The 21,823-nt window shown below is 40.9% G+C and overlaps 1 protein-coding gene across 1 annotated transcript in view; it reads left to right on the forward strand.

Annotated features, from left to right (window-relative positions):
* Positions 1-2,704: 2,704 nt before the first annotated feature.
* The window catches only part of LOC308294441 (plasma membrane calcium-transporting ATPase 1-like), a gene marked incomplete at its 5' end in the record, with an annotated part of 39,572 nt that continues 20,453 nt past the window's right edge, over positions 2,705-21,823 (forward strand). The window contains 5 exons of the mRNA XM_080737174.1: positions 2,705-2,912; positions 10,006-10,203; positions 13,940-14,197; positions 15,223-15,348; positions 20,687-20,890. Coding sequence (XP_080593300.1) covers positions 2,705-2,912; positions 10,006-10,203; positions 13,940-14,197; positions 15,223-15,348; positions 20,687-20,890 — 994 coding nt within the window. The remainder of the gene's footprint in view (positions 2,913-10,005; positions 10,204-13,939; positions 14,198-15,222; positions 15,349-20,686; positions 20,891-21,823) is intronic.

A 21,823-nucleotide genomic window follows, 5' to 3' on the forward strand; every position in this document is an offset into this window, starting at 1 on the left:
GATTTTAAGTGTTACTTGCTTCCGATCGGGTTCTGATTCCATCAGAGCTTAATTAACATACCTAGTCAAGTTTGACATCTAGTTAAGAGTTGCAGAGGTAGAAATGCCCTTTTCAGGCAAAGAAAAGAAAAACACTTCATTGTGACATCTAGGTTATATAGCAGGTAATTATCAAATGACCACCAAAGGAGACAAATGTCTCACTGTTGGTGAAAATGTGACACAAACCAAAACAAACAAAATACAAAATGTCCATATAGCTATGACTTTAGAAATTAATCCCTATTATAGACGCAAAATATTTTTCAATAAGAGCTAAATTGCTGATCTACAAGGTCACAACACATCACGTCTAGTGTATGTAGGCCTATAACATATGTCCTAGTAGTTACACTCGAGTGGCCGCTAGCAGTAGCTCTGGAGCGTACAGTACTGATGCCACAGATTGTCTAATTAGATTAAGCGAGAGCTTTCCAGAGATAATCATTTAGCCAGCCCCTTTTCCCCTCCTGTGAATCCTTGCGGCGGTCGAGCAAGTGTGTGTGTGTGTGTGTGTGTGTGTGTGTGTGTGTGTGTGTAATGTGTATATGTGTCTGTGTGTGCGTGTATGCGTGCTGAAGGTCAAATCATATTTCCAAGGAAGAAATAGCTATTTAGCCATAACCCTGGTCATAGAGTATCTATCCACATGGCCTCCTGAGGTGCTTTAAAGAGCTCAGCTCCATATCATGGGGGTCTATCTGGAGTTCTGTGAAAGATGCAGGCTTGTGTAAGCGGACTAGGCTCCCAGTAATACCTCCTGTTGCTATGAGGAGGGGAGTGGGGGGAGTTTTTTGTAAGTAGAACCTTTTATTTTTAGTAGCAGGCACGATGTCAAAAGACGTCATTTGATTGTTGAAATGAATGCAGCCTCAATGTTCTTGGAGAATGCACTGTGCATGTTGCACAGAAAATGGTTATTCCTCACAGAGTTTGCAATTCTCAACTCGAGTCTGGAATCGAATGGGTGTAATGGGATTTTTCTTGATTGCAGTTGGTTGAATTTGTTGTGGTTGGTTGAACTTTATACAGCATTAGAGTAAAAGCCTTTTAACCTCATCTACCCTCCATCACAGTCTGAGCAGGCCATTAGGGTACATTTAGGTACATTTATTGTAAAGATGTCCAGTGCAAAGCACACTTGTCATATACTATTTCCACCCAGCTGGACATAGTACACACTTATGAAACAACGTGATCTAGTACTTAAATTGTAAACATTTCAGAATTCCATTTTGGGGTTTCAAGTCAAGTAAACACATTAGCTGCTGCAAGCTTTTAATTTACTGTCAGGTTTGTTTAACTGTGCTAGCTTGTCATATGTTAAATGTACTTGGCATTTTATTTGCTCCTAAGGCGTCGTCAGTTCATGTGTTGGTCATTGAGTTGGAGAAGCATGACAGGGTTGCCAGCCACAAACATGATTCTCTCTTCAGTCACTTTCAGAGATGATTAATTGATTGATTGATTGATTGATTGATTGATTGATTGATTTATCGATTGATTGGTTGATTGATTGACAAATTATGCAATTCAAAGCACATGCTCATAAACGTATGAAAGAAAACATGTTGATTTGTTTCCATTTTTGCAAATACTGTTATAGAATAGGAAAACTTCATGAATGTTTCAAGAGAAATGGTAAATAACATTTCAGTAGCAACGGACAGTGCCTCTCAGTTTCATTCCCGGTCTCAAAGTTCAAAGTGTAGAACTCCCAGATTTTCATTTGAAAATATGTAATGATTTGAAAGCTTAAAAAAGTATTAAAAAAGTATTAAGAGAGAGAGAGAGAGAGAGAGAGATGGAGGTGAATGGAGGGTGGAGGAGGGATGCGTAAAGCATAGATCAGGGGTCTTCAACATTTTCAGGCCAAGGACCCCTTATTTGAGAGAGAGATGAAGCAGGGGCCCCCTGAACCTTCTCATAGATTCCATATAGTTTCATCGTTTGACAGCACGATCATCAGTGTATTTTCGATTCATGTCAATTTGTGTTTTAAAATATTTAACCACTTGAACCATCAACACTTAATAAACTTGACCTTTCACTCTGTACTTAGTCTGCTCTTTTTCCCCTCTACACCAAACCTCTTTGCCAAAAATAGCAGATCTACTGCTAAAGTTCTCAGAATATGGACGCTAGGGTTCAAGTGGTTAAAAAAAAGGAGAAAAAAAGTTTCTTTCACTCAAAGAATTGGAGGACCCCCTGTAGTAACTCTGGGGACCCCCCTAGGGGTCCCGGACCCCCTGTTGAAGACCCCTGGCATAGAGGCTTCTGAGTGGTTTGGGCAGGGTATAAGAAATGCCCATGATTTGTGTGTAGGGCGGAGCAAAGGTGTGGTTCTCCGCCTCCTGAACATCTGTTGTCCGAATTCCATTTACAGTATTAATAAAGATGCAACATTTTGGATGCCAAGCCTGTAGAAAGTTCACTAATTGTATCTTCCATTTGTTTCATTCCAGATGTACCCTTTTAACTTCAACTGACCAATGGCACCCACAGCAGTCAAGATGAGCAAGTGGGCATACAGGAATCAGATGAAAGGAGATTTCTACATGTGCATCTCACGCTGCCGGGACACAAGCAAGCTACATTCCTGAGGAATAGTTTTTTATGGGAAATACGGGAACAGTTTGTCACTGAGTAGCTTATTGAGGAAGACATGGCCAACAACTCTTTACGCAACTCTTTACGTGGGTCCAAACGCCGTGCGGCGGCGGAGGCCAATCACGATGGAGAATTCAGCTGCTCGCTTAAGGAACTCCGTGAGCTCATGGAGCTCAGAGGAGTTGAAGGAGTAGCAAGAATCCAGGAAAGTTACAAAGATGTCAACGGACTGTGTTCTAGGCTGAGAACATCACCTGTTGATGGTAAATATATCTTATTATGCCGTATTTCAATATAAAGTGCAAGAGAAGTGCAAGAGAAGTGCAAGCATTTTACACTTATCTGCTTCCCTATTATCAAGAAAAGGTCACCTCTGTGGCACCTCTAATGGGAGATGCTGTGGTTCAGTGGTTAGCACTGTTGCCTCACAGCAAAAAGATCCTGGGGTTGAAACCAACTGGGGCATTTCTGATTTCTGTGTGAGATATGCAGTACATGCAGTGGACCCATTTTGGGTACAATATACTCAAAATGTAGGAAAATGTATGAAACAAATAAACATAAAGGATTTGGGTCAGCTCCTCAGGGAGACAAAAAGTAAAGAAATACATTTCACACATTTTCTTCGTAATCTCACACAATCAGAAAACAAGTAGTGACATGATAACTACTGATGCAGAAATGGGACAAGTAAGTGTAGGACATTGGGACAGTGTTTTTTGTAGGTCTTTCAGTCCGAGTGTATCAAAAAGGCAACTGGGTTAAGGCAGCAGAAGCTTGTGATTGTCTGCGCGGAGAAGCCGAAAGTCGGGGGGACGGAGATACACCTAAACCTAACCCTAGCCCTAACCCTAACCCCAGTAAAACTAACGCTGGTGAAATGCTAACCTGCCGATGCTGGTCAATGCTAACCTGGTGAAATGCTAACCTGCCGACACTGGTGAATGCTAAACTGGTGAATGTTAAACTGGTCAGACCAACGGTGCTTAACCCAGTTGCTTTCTTGATACACTCGGACTGCAAAAAACACTCTCCCGTAGGACATTGTAGGGCAGACACCACTCTGCCTATGGATTTTATTGCCAAATTTATATGCACAGGCCTACTACTCAATTGTTATAAATTGTTAATTATGGTATTATGGGGTAATGGATTCAGGTTTTTTCGCATTGTGATACTACTGTCACTGTGCATGTAATTTCCTCACAGTTTTCATATAATATGGCTGCCTGTGTCAAAGGACCAAGAAATGCTAGATGCTGCCTGGAGGGCTTGGTTTCAAAAAGTAGGGAATATGATGAGGTATGGTGACTTCATCAAAGTAAATTAATGGTAAAAATAGATGATGTCATGTACAGTTAGGAGCATACATCTGAATAATCAGATAATTTGGTAGAACTGAGTGTCATTTGTCCTAAAGGCATGGATGTCGTTGTGTACAGTTGCATACAGTACTTTATGGCTGCCTGAGGACACAGATGTCCCTGTGATTGACAGTAGGTTATGTTCATGTACAGTACATTAATAGGCAGAACAGTTCATCAGTTATTTTCACTAAATATAGTTTCCTTATATCCGATTCAGGACAGAGCAAATAGAACATTTAAATCTGATTTGTAACTGTAATAATTTGTTGCTCTGATGGACATATAATTGTATTGTATTGCTTTCAGGTCAGATCATAGTCAGACAGGACTGCATTACATACATACAAACACACACACACACACACACACGCACGCACGCACGCACGCACGCACGCACGCACGCACGAATGTGCGTGGCTATTTGCAAAGATAAGGCATGTGTTGTTCATGATGTGCGGAATTTCAATCCAGCAAACTTTAGAAGGCAATCCTGCCTATCAGGAGGGAATATAGGAAATGGTACAGATGCATGTTGCTGAGATCATAGACGTAGAAAGGTAGACGCCTCCTTCAGCTCTGGGGCATGTGCATGAGGGACCAAGGGAATCGCTTCCACGTGCGTCACACATACGGAAGTTGCTAGGCCAATCAGAGGTAGGTGGGAGAGGGTCTTTACATATGCAGCCTGTAAGAACAGCTGAGCCGCGCAACGGAACTGGCTCTGTTGAATTGAATTGTTGTCCTTGGTTAAGTCCTGGAAAAGACGCGCTGTGATTGGCCAGTTGTCACTTGACTGGCAGCAGTCCCTTCGTTTTTCCAGGAAGTCCGGACTACAACTGTTGCACATCGCTCCAATGAACTGCGGAGGAGAACAAGGCATCTAGCTTTTTATATCTGTGGTGTGTACCACTTTGCATGTTGTCAGCAAAAAGCAGCCTCATGGTGGCGCTAGAACAGGGGCATGTGAGAAATGAGGGGCGGAGGTTGTGGTTTGCCAGCCAAGGAGTGTGTGTGCAAAGTTTGGCATGGATGGGGCAACGGTGCTGGAGGCCAAAAGTGTGGCGTGACGGACAGACGGACAGCCGAGGAGGTTTTGATAGTAGGTCCTGAAGGTCGCAATCATAGTGCTTGAGCAGAATGGCAGAGCTTTCTTTTCAGTTTATTTTCATTCTGTCAAATCGTTCTTGTGCCTGATTGTACAAGGGAAAAGGCTTTTTAGCAGACTACTGCCAGTGGCCCTGAGACGGAATAGTCATTTTCCAGGCAGCATTGTCAAAATACTATGGTTGAAATCTGTAAATGGAAGAGAAGAGTAGTGAGAAGTACTTCCTTAAAAAAAAGAAAAAGAAAAAAGAAAAACATCCCACGATTCTGTAACCCATTTTTCACCCAGTGCCAATTGCTAAGGGTAAATTCTGGGCGCTACACTCCCTCTGCCAACGTGGGGAGAGCAACGGACTGACCTCATGCTTCCTTCCAATGCATGAGGAGTCCAAGCTGCTTCTTTTCACCTGATAGGGAGTGAGAAGTACTTCCAACCACTGCAGATATACTTTATATTTAATTAATTATATGAATTAATAATTAATAATAATAATTTAACTCTACCAGATTGGCTAGAATAATGTTTAATCCGTTACAATGAGGATTATAGCTTTAATGTGTTAGCAGTCTAAATAGAGCTAGATAAACTTCCAATCACTAGTTTACTAAAGTTACAAACTCACTAAATAGACAAAAAAGTGTTCAAATGTTCTGCCATCTGTTGCAGTGTGGTAAAGGCCACCTGGAAATGAAACCAAATGCTATTTGACCAAGGTTTGGTTATCAGACAATGAGGGCAGACATTCATTAATGGAAAAACCTTTGAATTTTTTATGCATTTCAATTGAGTGCTTAAGTGAGTCATTGAGCTAGGTCGTTTTAGTATAATTGATGTTATTAATTATTCATTCCTCACAGCAAACTGTAGGGTCTTGACTCTGAACTTACTATCTGTACTTTTATTGATGCACTGAATTTGATCACCACCAAAGAACAGCACTACATGATGGTTCATACTGTAAGGCAAGCCATGTGTGTTATTGCTAGGTTGGGCCAGTGGTTAGTAAGTTACTAAAATGGAGGATAATTATGTTGATCCATTTCCTTAGATTCTTTTTAAAGTCCTTTCAAAAACACTAACACGCTAACATAATTGTTATATCACAACAGAAAATATGGGGTACTGGCAGTGGCAGCTTGGATGTGCTTGTAGCTGGAATTTGAAAACAAATCCTTTTGAACCTCATAGTAGAACATTATACTACAGATGAATGTGAAGTGGAACAATACTCTCTTTATGCATGTCCATTTGATGTAATGCTTTATAAAAAAAAACATCTTTAAAACGTATAATCTGGTGCTGTAAATTGTTAGATGTAAACAAAATTTGATTTCTAAACACATAATCTCAATTAATCAATGTATCTCCCTTTGTTCTATAGTAAGTCTCCAAAACCTCCCGGCCTACAGTAGGATAGTGAGCCATAGCCTACAGTGTTGTCTGAGCCAAAGGTTTCCACTCAGAATCACAGCAGTGTGTCCCTTGACATTTGCCTATAGCGATTACTTATTCATCCACCGTGGCCTCACGTGCGTTCAATAAACACTGTTAGTATTTCCCCTCTCTCTCGTCCTTTTCTTCCCCACCCACTGAAAAGAGCATCAAAATGTCACCAGTAGCGTGGCTAGTGGCTGCATACAGCGGGAAAATCCATTAGACTGACAACCACAGACGTACCACAAAACACTACATCACACCTCAATTGTGAGTGACAGCTGGCGGCAGATTGATTCACCTTAATCCCACTCATTTTAAACCGCCAAGCGTTTTGTAGTTGATTGATCGGTTTTGGACTAAATCTGTCACACGTGTGTTACATTTTTCACCACTCTTTCATTTTGTAAGTGTAACCTTTATGGCTGACAGCCCATCGGCGGAATGAATGAGGAGAAGTCGTCATTGTACAGCAGTAGGATTGAGGCAGAACGCAGCAGGTCCTCTCAACACTGAGATGGAAATGGAAGCTTTAGGGTGTCAGAAGGAGATGCGTTGCTTAGAGGGATTTAGACTATATAAGCAGCATGCTGACCCAACTCAGAGGGTCAGTTGAAGCACAGGACTTGGTAGTATAGCCTACATTTGGCCTGTAAAATCCTCACTTTTCATTTGTGCCTGAGCTGCAGTTGCACACAGTTCATTAACAGTTCATCCAGCATATCCAGTATGTGTTGCACACTTTACATTGGTGATGTCGATTTAAGAAGCAACTCGAATCATAGCACATGTCAAATGTTTAGAAACATGCTTATGTATATTCAATGCTACTAGGAGTGTAGTAGTCATGCCTTGATGGTCAGTTCTCATTAACTCTGGATGACATTTTGGTAATAATATATGAAATGTCAATCTTATGAATCACAGATTTGTTGTTTAAAATATGACAGTATGTGCAAAGCAACATTCGGCACACAATGAGCTATAGCAAGAAAGAAATGAGTCACAATTGTATTTATTAAATATAGTATATAATATAATTAAATATTCAAATATTTTTGACCCTAAATACAATCAAGCCATTAATGTGCCTGAGTTTTGCATAAAATGGTACAACATGTTCCAATCCGTTTAATGGTGCTGGCATTTTATAATCATTATTACGTGCTCTTACAAAACACTATATTTTTGGGTTTTTTTCTGCCTTTATTGATAGGTGTACAAAAAGGAAACAGGGAGAGAGATGGGGAGGGGGGTGACACGCAGCAAAGGTCGTCAGGATCGGAAACACGAACCTGCAACACTGCAAGGGCAGGATTACCAGCCTAGCCTGGACCACTACCATGTGGCCCAGGCCGAAATCTGGATCTTTTAATTAATAAAATGTTAATTTAATCTGTATTGTACAGTATGTTAATGCTATATAACTAACACATCTACAGTGTGGAGGTGTTCTCCCTGCTTTTCCATTGAGAAATGTACAATTGAGGCATTTAGCAGATGCTCTTAATCCATAGGGATTTACAGAAAGCAAGGTAAACACATACATTCAAATTCAGACACAGTGTAGTGGCTCAGTAATCTAGGATCATAGGTAAACCAAGAGCCATAAATCTACAGAGGTTGACACTAACGGTTGCTCGACTGCCCATGGCAAGTTAATAAAACTTTCGGAAGTAAATAAAACTTTCGGGCAGGACTCAGGAGTGGAGTTTGCTTTCAGGTTGCCCGACGGGCAAGTGCGTTCCCGTCTTAATTCTATATTATTGGGTATTCATAAACATTGCTACCTTTTTACTCATTCTGTTTTTCTACAAGTGCAACTTTTACCTATAAATTTATAATGGATGATTTACTTTTCGGGCAAGTGGTTATGACCTGTGCTTTCCCGACAGGCAAGTGCCTCTGAGACCTTAGTGTCAAACCCTGATCTAAACAGTATAATATCACAAAATAAAAGTGGGCTAAAGTGGAGTCTGAAGAGGTCAGTTTTGAGATTACGGCGGAATATTGGGAGTGAGTCTGCACTCTGCAGTTCTAACTTGGGGAGTTTGTTCCACAGTTTGGGAGCCAGAAGGAGTCTGGGACTTGTGGAGCGTTGTTGTTGTTAGGGAAGGTTCTGACTCTTGACAGCTTCCCTGTGTTAGTTGATCTGAGTGGGCGGGAGGGGTTGTAGGGTTGGATCAGGCCTTGAAGCTATGAGGGTGCTATATATTGGTTGCTTTGTAGGCCAACATCAGTGTTTTGTACTCTGTACGGGCAGTAACTGGGAGCCAATGGTGGGAGTGGAGAAGGGGGAGACAAAACATTGTTTAAAGTACAACTTTAGTTTTTTACAACAAGGGTTCATATTTTAGATTGTAATTAGAGAAAAGAAAAAGTGAGTGTGAAAATGTTTTCATTTGCTTTGTTCTATTGTTTTATCGTGTTTACCTTGCTAAAATGTGGGGCATGCGTACGCATGGGGGCATGCGTACGCATGGGGGCATGCGTACAAGTGGGGGCATGCGTACAAGTGGCTAAATATGTCTTTTTAGACACAATAAGCCAGCAGTTTCTTTATTGCTATTTACAGTAACACTTCTAGCCCCCATAAGTCACATCCAACCATGAAAGGTTGCGTTGTATCTTGGGAATGGGCTTATTCTGCGTAAAATGACATATTTAGCCACTTGTACGCATGCCCCCAACCACTGAAATAAGAATCTCTAAAACAATAGAAAGAAGTAAATGAAATCAATTCAACACTCATCTTTTATATTCTTTAATTACAATCTAAAATATGAACCCTTGTTGTAAAAAATCGAACCTCTGTTCGAAGTGGAGCTGTGTGTGTGTGTGTGTGTGTGTGTGTGTGTGTGTGTGTATTGCAGTTGATGCTCAGGGCAGGCTAGACTCAACAGCACCTCTCTGGTCACCCAGGGTTACTACATACAGGCTACATACAGACCCACAGACCCACCCACATACCCACATACCTACACACACGGCCACGTATAGGGTAGCTTGTGTTCCACACAGCTCCAAAAACTAAAGTTGTCCTTTAAAGACCCTGTTGTCGGTTATAGAGCAGACACCTTCTGGTTGACAAGTAGTACTGTCTGAAGCTCATAAAAGAAACATCTCCCCTGGATTAAGGGGGATTGCCTCTTGAATGAGTGGTAGAAATTGTCTCGTTAGTGTGAGACCTGTGTTCTAATCCCAGACATAAAACGGGATGCAGCTTTAATATAAATAGTGTACTAGTAATCTAAAGAAGGCTGGAAAGGAATTGGAGCTGAAACTTCCTGGTGCTGGAAAAACTGTATACTGTATACATGACAGTACTTTAAATGTGCTTTACCTGCATTCACCCATAATTACATTAAACATGGAGACAGCATGTAATATTTGATAACACAAATGTCACACACACGTGTTGATTGTTATTCCTTTGATTCTCTCGTTTAGGCTTGGAAGGCACTCCTGAGGACATCAACAGGAGGACAGAAGAATTTGGAAAGAACGTTATACCTCCCAAAAAGCCAAAAACATTTCTTCAGTTAGTGTGGGAAGCATTGCAAGATGTGACACTAATCATCCTTGAGGTGGCAGCCATAATATCACTAGGCCTTTCTTTTTATAGACCTCCAGATGCCGACAGAGAAAGTAAGTTGACAATCTTATTTTTTTACATAGAATAATGAATTCAAATGTTGTTTCAGATAATAGACCTGCTGTATTTCGATATTTATTTATTTCAGATATTTTAAAAGACCATATTTCAATACATGTAATTGTCTATTCACAGCTTCAGCCATACATTAATACTAACCATAGAGCATTATTCCATTAAATGCATTAAAACACATACTGCAATGACATTTTGTGTGTTGGATTACATATCACATTAACATACAGTATGTACAAACATTCAACAGTGTTCAGTGTCAACTTCAGCAGTGAGTATTTGGATAATATATAATGTACTTCTATCAACAACAGCAAATATTTATGAATATAACGAGTATACTGTCTAATCCAGTGGTTCCCAAATGTTTTAGCTGGAGAACCAAAAGAGAAATTAGACGTTTACCCAGACTAATGAAAATAGCAGATCAACAAACTCATGACGAGTCGCTTTGCACCATGTTGTGAGCTTGTACATTAGATCTGCTATTTTCACTACTTCTTAAACATTTTTAGATTTATTTATGGACATTCTTTTATTTTAATTTTTTATTTATGAAATACTTGAATTGTTAATTGATTTGTTTAAACTTTTTATTTATACAAAAATGGTCCGCGGCCCAAAAATGGGTCCCGACCCACTGTTTGGGAAGTCTATCAGCGATGTTCACACCTAAACAACACTTTAGTGTCACAACAGGGTGTGTTAACAAAGAAACAAGCCTGTATGCATATCAATAGACCTGTATAGAAGGTGTTAAGAGACGTGAGCGTGACGTCGTGAAAACCGTGTACCCCCAAATATTGAATCAGTAATGCAACGCTGGTTATCCTCAACAGGCATCTGTCAGAGTTCTGTAGTGTACATCCCAGTTGTCCATGTGCAATTGCACCAGAGTGGAGCAGTCAGTAATCCCAGAGAACAGAACAGACAGTGCAGGTCACTATAATAATTATTAAATGAGCTGGCTGTCAGTTTTAGTTTTAACTGATGCAGAGATGTCAAGTGCCCCCCCCCCACACCTCATTAACCTTGCAGCTGCAAACAACTGTATGTGGTGAGGCCAGAAAGTTCTATGTAGCTACATTTCTGGTGTGAAATGGCACAAGGGACCCCCACAAAAAGTCCACCCCAAAGAGCGGCGCGAGCACTATGCTCACGCGGAAGTGCCCTTTTGTGAGGTTTGAGCACCTGCCCACTCAGTGCTCTCTGCACGGCCCTGTGCTTTGTGGTGTGCCAGGAGGGAATGTGAGGCTGAATGTGCTCCTTATCCGTCTAGCTAGCTCATCATAGAGGGGATCACCCGGATGGCGTCCAGCTTCCCCCTCATCCTCCCCTCCGCAACCACCTCCAGGTTGTCCAGTTAGGAGTTAGCCTTCCTCAGCAACTAGTTCAGTTTGTTGTGTTGGTGTTGCCTTCCAACAAACTCACAGCAACGAAGAGGAAACGGGCTACTACTAGACTGGTAGAACATCTGCAGCAGCTTGTTGCCCACATTGAAGGACCTGAGCCTCCTCAGAAAGAACAGCTTGTGCTGCTGTCCATAACTGTAGATGGCCTCAGTCCGGTTAAATGTCCATTTGTGCTCCAAATAACTTGTACAGTAGGTGTCTACCACCTCCACCTCATCCCCCAGATGGTGATGGGAGTTGGGGGACTATTATTGCTTTGCTGATTTCCAATATTGATTTGAGGGGGGAATGTTTTCAGTTCACACCACCTTACAAAGCTCTCCAACAAGGCTCTGTATTCCTTATCGTTGTCATCTGTGATGCAGTTGAGAGTGGAGGAATCAATCATCTGAGTACTTCTTTAGGCGGGACATCCGAGTTGAAGCCTAAGTCATTGATTGATTGATTATTTTATCAGACAAAAATGGAGAACAGTACAAGTATAGTCAATACAATTGAAATGTAGTACAGTACAAGTACAGTTAAACACCCTGCCTAAAAGGAACATCCCAAATGAGACCTTTTACAGTCTTTTTTTACGTTGGAAGCCCTCTGTATTTAATTCATGGACGTAATAAATAGCAAGCAAAGAAAACATTAAATAATATCGCACTTATGAAAACACTATATGTACAGGATAGGGGAAACAAGGGGGTGGGGCTAAGGTAAGGGGGGTGCTCACAAGTGATAACTAACTCCACCTCTGGCTTCCTGAAAGGTCAGGGCAGTTTTGAAGGATGCCAGCGAGCTACATGTTTTAAGGGTGGCAGTGATTGTACGCTTCCTTTGGGAACGTCAGTGTTGCTCACCAGCACATTTGACAATCTGCCGTGCAGTTTGACATGTGTGACTGTGAGGTGTGAATGGATGCACTCACTGGTGCTGGTGAGAGGGGTTAGGGATTAGCCGTTCACAGACGGACAGACAAACAGATACACCGGACAAACATATTGTCTGGCCTTCACCGTCCTGCCTTCTGCCTTGCATGTGTAGATAATAACAATGTAGATTAGAAATACAAATGACAGAAGCGTTCAGCCTGGCTGAGGCACTGATGGCACATACTCAGTTGTGACTATTTGTTGTAATCATCACTCTCCATTTGATTTCCTGTCACTGTTTGGCTGTCCTCTGTATGCAGTCAAAGAAACAGAACTGCCAGAAATAATACCCAATCCCATATAGCCACTATTTGTAAAGAACTGACAGTGTTGTCATGAAACGGAAAATAACATTGGCTGCTATTACAGTTGTGGTTCAATGTACTGTAATTGTTGTCTTGCTCTTTTGTGGATGCTAGTACAGTCAGTGCCCGGCCGTTTTGAGCAGGCCAGTTGTATACACCAATGTGCATACATGACCTGTCAAAAGGATTAAAACACTAACAAGCTCGAGTTTATTTCCATTGTGGTCCTTTGAGTGCAAGAGTGCTGAGACATAAAGTGAAATATTATCCATAATAACTACATTCATACAATTTGAACATACAAGTAAAATAGCAAGGAGCTGTAGCAATAGTTCTGGAGAACTGCTCATCCAATCAATCAACACTGGACAGTCTCTTGGACCCAGTTGGATACAAATAAATAAATAAACGGTTCTCAACAAAAACGGCATTCATCCGTAAACATTAAAAAATCATGCTTGTCTTGCTCACACTGTTATTTGCACTGATCAAAATAGATAGATACATACATGTACTTTATGTATGATGTATACCTTAGTTCACTGCACATTCTATTATGACCTTGCAGACTCTATAATTATGCACATTCCCCATTGCTGCTAAGAGGTTTATAGAGTGTGTCTTGCTTGCACTTTTTAACCCAATTTCTTACGTATCTTATTTTTAGTTTTTTATTTTCTTATTTTTATTCTATTTATTTTTTCATTACAATCCAGTATTATCTTGTTGTATATTGTATTGTCGTTGTTACCACAGTCTTGGGGAGCATGATGTCACACCAACATTTCACTGCTTGTATGAGTGAATGACAAATAAACCCTGCTTGATATGCAAAGGACATACAGACATACATAATATATGTACAGAGATCTCTGGAACTTACAGCTAGGTTGTTCCTTTTGGAATGAAACCTTTCAATTAACCCATTCAGGCCGGGTACACATTTTAGTGTATGGGAGGGGCTTACAGTACATGTACAGTATGTAGCAAAATATTTGTTTTTATAGGCTAATTTCTGATTTAGTCCTAACTATAGGTTAGGCCTAAATGGGTTTTAAACGTCACTTTCTCTTCCAGACTGTGGTAAGATGGCGGCCGGGGTAGAAGACGAGAGTGAGGCAGAGACCGGCTGGATCGAGGGCGCCGCTATCTTACTGTCGGTGGTCTGCGTGGTGCTGGTGACTGCCTTCAATGACTGGAGCAAAGAGAAGCAGTTCCGTGGCCTCCAGAGTCGCATCGAACAGGAGCAGAAGTTCACTGTGGTTCGCGGTGGTCAAGTCATCCAGATCCTCACATCAGACATCGTAGTTGGCGACGTTGCACAAGTCAAATATGGTGAATGACGTTTGCTTCATATCTGTAAATTGAGTCAGAAGTTAACATACACACATGACATTGCAATCAAAATCAACATTCAAACATGTATGGTATAGCACAGTAAAAAATGGACAGGGGCAGTTTCTCAATTCCAACCATTTATTTTGGGTAAAGAAAGCATGCGTTAGATAGATAGATAGATGCCGTTATAAAAGTCAGTCTCCCGGAGCATTCGTCAGAGCAACGTTCATAGTACATGTGTGTATGCATGACCTGCACACATAATATAATGGTCAATTCAATCAAGTTAAATCAATAGTGAAAAATAATAATAATAATAATAATAATCATATGTGTGCTGTATAAGTAAATCATTCTCACGTGGACTACAGGAAATGTATCAGTTACTCTGAACAGAGGCATTACATTAGTCATTTTAAAGTTTTTGTTACAGCTTTAAGTGCATCAGTGATGCTTGATGAGACAAAAAAGGCAAACGAACAACAATGCATACAAATCAGTGTCCATGAGGAAAATAATGGTAACAGAAAAGAAGAAACATGAGAAAAATAATGGTAACAGAATATAAGAAAAAAGAAAGAGAAAACTCAATAGACAAAAAACAATGTACTGAGCATGCGTCTCTGCCATGGTAACAGCCGTGTGCTGAAACAATGCCCAAATTTGAAGACACTCAATCCCTCATATACTGTGCACACCCTCCGGGCACAGGACTAGTTTTCATTAAACAGAGCTTCCTGGGTGTGAAAATGGCACCTCTTCTTCTAATTCTAATTGTAAAATAAACATCTCTGCTGTGTGAGAAGGTCATATTGTCTACCATTCATCTTACACTGTGCACATATTCAAATGTAAATTAGCATTGAATGAGACAGGATTGTGGAAAATGTGTTTCTTGAGTGTCTAATTGAAATGTGTGCGTGCGTGCGTGCGTGCGTGCGTGAGTGCGTGCGTGAGTGCGTACATGTGGTTGTGTGCGTATTATGTACATCATTTGTGTTTCTTCGTGTATGTGGTTTCAGGTGACCTTCTCCCTGCTGATGGAGTGCTGATTCAAGGGAATGATTTGAAAATTGATGAAAGCTCACTTACGGGAGAATCAGACCATGTCAAGAAGACCTTGGACAAAGACCCAATGTTGCTGTCAGGTAATTCACTCATCCCCCAGTGTGTTGGGGAAAATTGTTGCTACTCTCAGTGTTGCTGATGTCTCCCAGGGCAGCTTTGCTTTTATGTGCGAGCTATTCGGTAATGTATGATTCCATCTCACTGTGCTCTGGCTGACACTGGTCATAGAAGTTACAAGCCAAAAGTCATGATAAAAGCACACAATTGTTTTAGTCGGGGGGCCGCAACTGATATTCAGACATATGCGGCTATCTCGGGGTAGAAGTTGCCAACCTATTCAGAACTAATCTTTAACCCCTTGTGATGTGATCTAGCCTGGTTGGCATCTCTGAAAATGATTTTTAGGTCATTTTATCACTGTATACTTAAAAGTGGTAAAATCGGATTTTGCTCCTATAATGTTGAGCAGATTTGCAAATGTAATTGTACTGCTAATGGTGTAATGTATAAAATACAGGCAGAAGTTGCCAACCTATTCAGAACTAATCTTTAACCCCTTGTGATGTGATCTAGCCTGGTTGGCATCTCTGAAAATAATCTTAGGTTATTTTATCACTGTATACTTAAAAGTGGTAAAATCGGATTTTGCTCCTATAATGTTGAGCAGATTTGCAAATGTAATTGTATGGTGTAATGTATAAAATACAGGTAGAAGTTGCCAACCTATTCAGAACTAATCTTTAACCCCTTGTGATGTGATCTAGCCTGGTTGGCATCTCTGAAAAAGATTTTTAGGTCATTTTATCACTGTATACTTAAAAGTGGTAAAATCGGATTTTGCTCCTATAATGTTGAGCAGATTTGCAAATGTAATGGTACTGCTAATGGTGTAATGTATAAAATACAGGCAGAAGTTGCCAACCTATTCAGAACTAATCTTTAACCCCTTGTGATGTGATCTAGCCTGGTTGGCATCTCTGAAAATAATTTTTAGGTCATTTTATCACTGTATACTTAAAAGTGGTAAAATCAGATTTTGCTATAATGTTGAGCAGATTTGCAAATGTAATTGTACTGCTAATGGTGTAATGTATAAAATACAGGTAGAAGTTGCCAACCTATTCAGAACTAATCTTTAACCCCTTGTGATGTGATCTAGCCTGGTTGGCATCTCTGAAAAAGATTTTTAGGTCATTTTATCACTGTATACTTAAAAGTGGTAAAATCATATTGACTTGACCTACCGGTAAGATAACACCTCTGGGTAAAAGCAGACAACCTATCCAGTGTTAATGTTTAAACCCTTGCCATGTATTCTAGCCTGTTTGTAATCTCACAAATCAGTACTGACAAGTTATTTTAAATTTGCTGCAATAATGTTGAGCAAAGTTGCATATGTAAATGTACTACTAATGTGGTAATGTAATGAAAATGCAGGTAGCAAAGCTAATAGCCTATTAGTTGATGCTGGCAAGAGTAATGATGAATATTATTATTTCAAGAACATGATGCCCTGGTTTGCGGCTTATGATCACAGACATGAGACAGCTATAAACCGTTGGTCCATCACCTACAATGAATCTTTAACCTTGGCAGAGGATACCAGATAATTTTTTGGACTGACACATGATGAAGAATCAAAAGAGATCATACTGATGCCATGCAACTTTGTTGAACAGTTCCATAGATATCACATCTCCCAATAGGAGAATGTTTATGATCTAGAGGGCTCTATTTTGATTGTCTTAAGTACCAGTTCTTATGCCTTAACTTAAAGGTCTGTCCTTATTGTCTTTGACCACCGAACTTCTCGTCTGAAAGGTCTGGTTCAACTACAAAATGACGTCACTCGCATCTTCTGAAAAGCATTACCTCGAATTAGAGTTCGGAAAGCTGCACGTTGGAAAGTCGGAACTCTCAGATGACATTTTTGGTGGTCGGCGACAGTATGGACAGGCCTTTAGGTTAAGGCATAAGAGCTGGTACTTAAGACAATCAAATACAGCCCAGTGTCTCTGAAAATGATCACTGCATTTGTTGGGAACCAACAGGTCACAAAGAATAAAGCCTCTCTAAGAGAATACAGCCTCTCTAAGAGAAAACCAAAAACTTCCTCAAGGCTCTACAGTGCAGATGCCAAGCTTGAAAAAATCTGAACCAAGTGTGTGAAGCCAGACAGGGATATTTAGCTTAATTGAAATGGATGAAAACAAATCCAATCTGACCCATTGCCTCAAATGAGAAGATACTGTAGTTCCAATTATGGTCAGGAAATTGGTATTAGTGGAGGGTTTGAGGATCCTGAAAAGGTGTCATTTGTTACAGATGACACCTTTTCAGGATCCTCAATCTCTCCACTAATACCGCTGTGATTGATGTTCCTCAACTGCAGGCTTCATATTAAGTATAAAGAAGCTGTTACTCGCATACTGTACTTCTACATTCAGCTGATGCAACAACCAAGGCTATCAGAGGCGCATCATTCTCTGCAGAGACACAGATGTGCTGGTGTTAATTCTTATGTTTGCATACCAACTGAGACAAGAAATGTGGATACATGAAAAAGTTAAAGATATCAAAATGTCAAGTGAGATACTAAATGGTCTGTTAGCATTTAATGATCTCACTGTCAGTTCAGTATAGGAAAAAAGAGAGCCTGGAAATAGTTCCAGCCCTCAACTTCTCCACAACTTTGGTGAGGATGAAGTACCAAGTACAGCTACTATCTCATTGGCAGTTTGTATGCACACTAAATGTGTGCATACAAACGTGCATACAAACGTAAATGTTCTTATTCTTAGTCTTGCTGTTATTCTGTGACCTGCTATGTTATCCATTTTGGTCTGATGTGTGTTTTGAATGGAGTAATTTCTTGTATACTCAAAATGGACAAAAACACCATCAAAGAAGTTGCCTTTTACCATAATATTTACAAATCTATTGCAATAACATTCAAAATAACTTTCCATATTGTTCTTTTATCTATTTCCTTTAATATAACATAGAAATAAATATATTTAAAAGTGAATAATTAATCAAATGCATATGATGTTTAATTGGATTATTTGACTATAGCATGAAATGGGCATTCAACTATTGAAGGGCTTATAAAAGTCACCAGAAAATAAATTCAAAATGCCAACCACCTTAAAACTTCTTCTATGGGTACCTTCTAACACAAAAAAAAGGTTGTCGGCTTCTACCCAAACATAGCCGCAAAAGTCATTTCTGAAGCACTTTTCAGTTTTGGCCCCTTGACTATTTTGTGATATTGCCATTGTCGGGTGGAAACCTTGTATGTCCAAAACCGTTCCTTTTGTATTTATCGTTTCAAAAATGATCTAAACTAGTGAAAACAGACGATCTACAAGCACACAACACCTCGCACCGTACATACGACGGTCATGTCCATAGTTTTGTGTTGTGTTTTGTGCGGCGTTTGGGAATCTACTAGTTGTTGCCCTGGGATTAGAAGTACCCTCCGTTCTTTGCGTTGTCCCATTGGCGTACTGCTTGCGTAGCCAGCTTTATCCTCTCTGCAAACTTTAAGCTTGATCTTCCCATAAACCCCCTCAAGCCTTGAATGATGAAGCAGGGCTTTACTTGGTGAAAAAACGTACAAACTTGAAACTTGGAGATACAAGGTTTCTGCCCGACAGTGACGATATGTTGGCAGGTGACAGTCTTCTGGTTCTCTTATCAGTTTTTGACTTCCCAGTTGATCTCGTTTGTGAATTGTAACAGTGTTTCTGATTATTTTCAGTCTGGCTTCCGTACTTACCATAGCACAACTTTATTAAAGGTCACCAGTGATTAATGACTTGCTGCTGATTCTGGGGACTGCTCAATTTTAATCCTCCTAGCTCAGCATTTGATATTGTTGATCATTCTATTTTAATCAAATGCCTGGAAAAATGGGTTGGCATCAGTGACTGTCCTGCAGGTGGTGTGTGTACATGCTTCCCCTGGGTCATATTATTCACAACCACAACATCCATTTTCATTGTTAAGCCGATAACACACAGTTAATACGTCCCACAAAAACCCAGTGATGCAGATAATATGTCCTGGATCCTCACATGTCTTTCTGACGTTAAGTGCTGGATGTCCCAGAACTTCCTCCAGCTAAAGAGGATCTGTGATCCTTGTATGTGGCCCCCCAAATTCCACCCTTTAAGTTACACATCGGAAGCTTGTAAAACAATGTTAAGATTGCGTTCCAACTTGTTGTTCATCTCTGATGATTCAATAAAATATCTTAGAAAGAAAGGAAGATTGATGAGGAAGAATGATCGACTGACTGACTGACTGACTGACTGACTGACTGACTGACTGACTGACTGACTGACTGATTGATTGAATAGATGAATGAATACATGAATGAATGAATGTGGCTTTAATCTGGGTGTGATTTATTCTACTTTGACTTGTCCTTTGAATTTGCGATGTGTACATGTTTCTTCCTGCTGAGAGTCCTTATCAATTGCAGACTAATTCATGCTTTCATTTTGTCATTCTTAGACTACTACAACTCCCTGCATTCTGGGCCCAATAAAAAGGCTATCTGCCATCTTTAACTGGTGCAGAATTCTGCCGCTAGTTATTACAGTAGCTTCTCTTCACTGGTTGCCATGATTTACTGATGACTTTTAAAGCCTTGCAAGGCCATGCTCCGAGTGGTCCTGTATAAGCCTGTGTGCAGCCATAGATCAGATAAGCCTTTTTTGATGGTTCCAAAAACTCACCTCATCAGCTGGATCAGGCTTTTATGTCAAGGGCACCTAGGCTCTGGAGCGCCCTAATTGAGGCACTCCAGAGCTAAAGGCTAGCAAAGTCAGTGTCATTTTTAAAATCACTTCTGAAAACCTACTTTTATATCAAGGCCTTTTATCCGTGTTCATTTAAATTTGTGTTTGTTAATTGATGCTAAGATTGTACTTTATTATGTTGCTAGGTGCTATAGTAAAGCTATGAAGTTCATTAGCATTCTCATTTGCCCCCTCACTCATGCATTAACTAACTCTTTCTCTCCCCGCACTCATTCAGGGCCTCCCTCCCTCACTCACACTCACTCCTTCACACACTCACCCTCTCTCTCACTCACTCATTCATTCACTCTCACTCATTCACTCATTCACTGACTGAAGCTCGCTAGCTAGCTTGCTCACCTGCTCGCTTGAACACTTACTCACACACAGTACCCATTATCTCCCTCCTTCTCCCTTTTCTGTTTTAATGTATAAATCACACTCACATTCAGTCAGTCATTCATTCATCTCTCTCTCTCTCTCTCTCTGGGTCTCTCTCTCTCTCTCTCTCTCTCTCTCTCTCTCTCTCTCTCTCTCTCACACTCACTCACTCACTCACTCACTCACTCACTCACTCACTCACTCACACTCTCCACCTTTCTCTCACCAGGCACCCATGTCATGGAAGGCTCTGGTAAAATACTGGTGACGGCAGTGGGCGTCAACTCTCAAACAGGAATAATTTTCGCCCTTCTTGGTGCCAATGAGAGCGACGATGATGGTGATGAGTCTGAGAAGGAGAGGAAGAAAAAGGAGAAGGAAGAAAAGAAGAAGGAGAAGGAAAGGAAAAAGAAAGAAAAGAAAGACAAGAAAAGTAGGTGCCACAAGCTTAATAACAATAGGTCGGGAGTGGCTTATTGTCAGTATCAGCCGGTAACAGGCTGGAGTCTGTCCCTGTTACAATGCACTAGAGTGACTAGACCCTTTGCTAGACCCTTTTGCTAGACCCTTTGCTGTGGTCCCAGTACTTGCCGCACGACTTGCCGCACCCAAACCGTGCTATATTACGCTGAGTTGGGAGTGCCTGGGACTACCCATGACCTTGTGGTCTTAAGGCGAGAGCTCTACCGACTGAGCTACCCAGACCCCGGATGCTTAATTAAAATTGTAAAATTTGCTTGCTAACAAGAAATGATATTCAAGCTATTAACACGTAGATGTGATGCGTTATTAGTCTGTAGATCTGTTCTGTCCAGTAAGTGGAACTGTCATGCAATGGAGTATGAATCAAGCTCACGGCCTCAGTATAATTTCCTCGCTGTCGGGTCACAACGTCCAAAAGTGTTAAGTGCCTTACAGACAGGGCGCAGTTGACGCCGGCTTTCTCGCTTGGATCAGTGGGGATCGCGCTGTAAACGGCAGGCGATTATTACAAAGATGAACACCATTCAGCTCTTGCCGCCCGCGAGCGTGTGCATGAACGAGCACGCCCGTGAGAATTTCACGGGACCGGGACCTTAACTTCTTATTATTTAGTTAGAAGCTCATGTTAACACTTACATTTTAAAAACTTAAAGCTATACTGTGTAAGTTGCTCAACTAGTGGTCAGTAGCGTTATAGCAAACCGCGGTCACGTCTGCTTTTTTCGGCCGTTTTTCGCTGCGGACCGGGCCTTCAGACCACCGCGTCCGCCTCGCCTCGCCGAGACCTATCCATAGAGGTCTTTCGTGTCCGTCTACGAGCCTCGGTTGGGGAGCTACATGCTAAACTCCTAGCCCAGTGTAAACACTGCAGTGTAGTTCCTGA

The sequence above is a fragment of the Nannobrachium achirus genome (assembly GCF_963921795.1).
Source record: "Nannobrachium achirus genome assembly, chromosome: 11".
In the NCBI taxonomy this organism is placed as follows: domain Eukaryota; kingdom Metazoa; phylum Chordata; class Actinopteri; order Myctophiformes; family Myctophidae; genus Nannobrachium; species Nannobrachium achirus.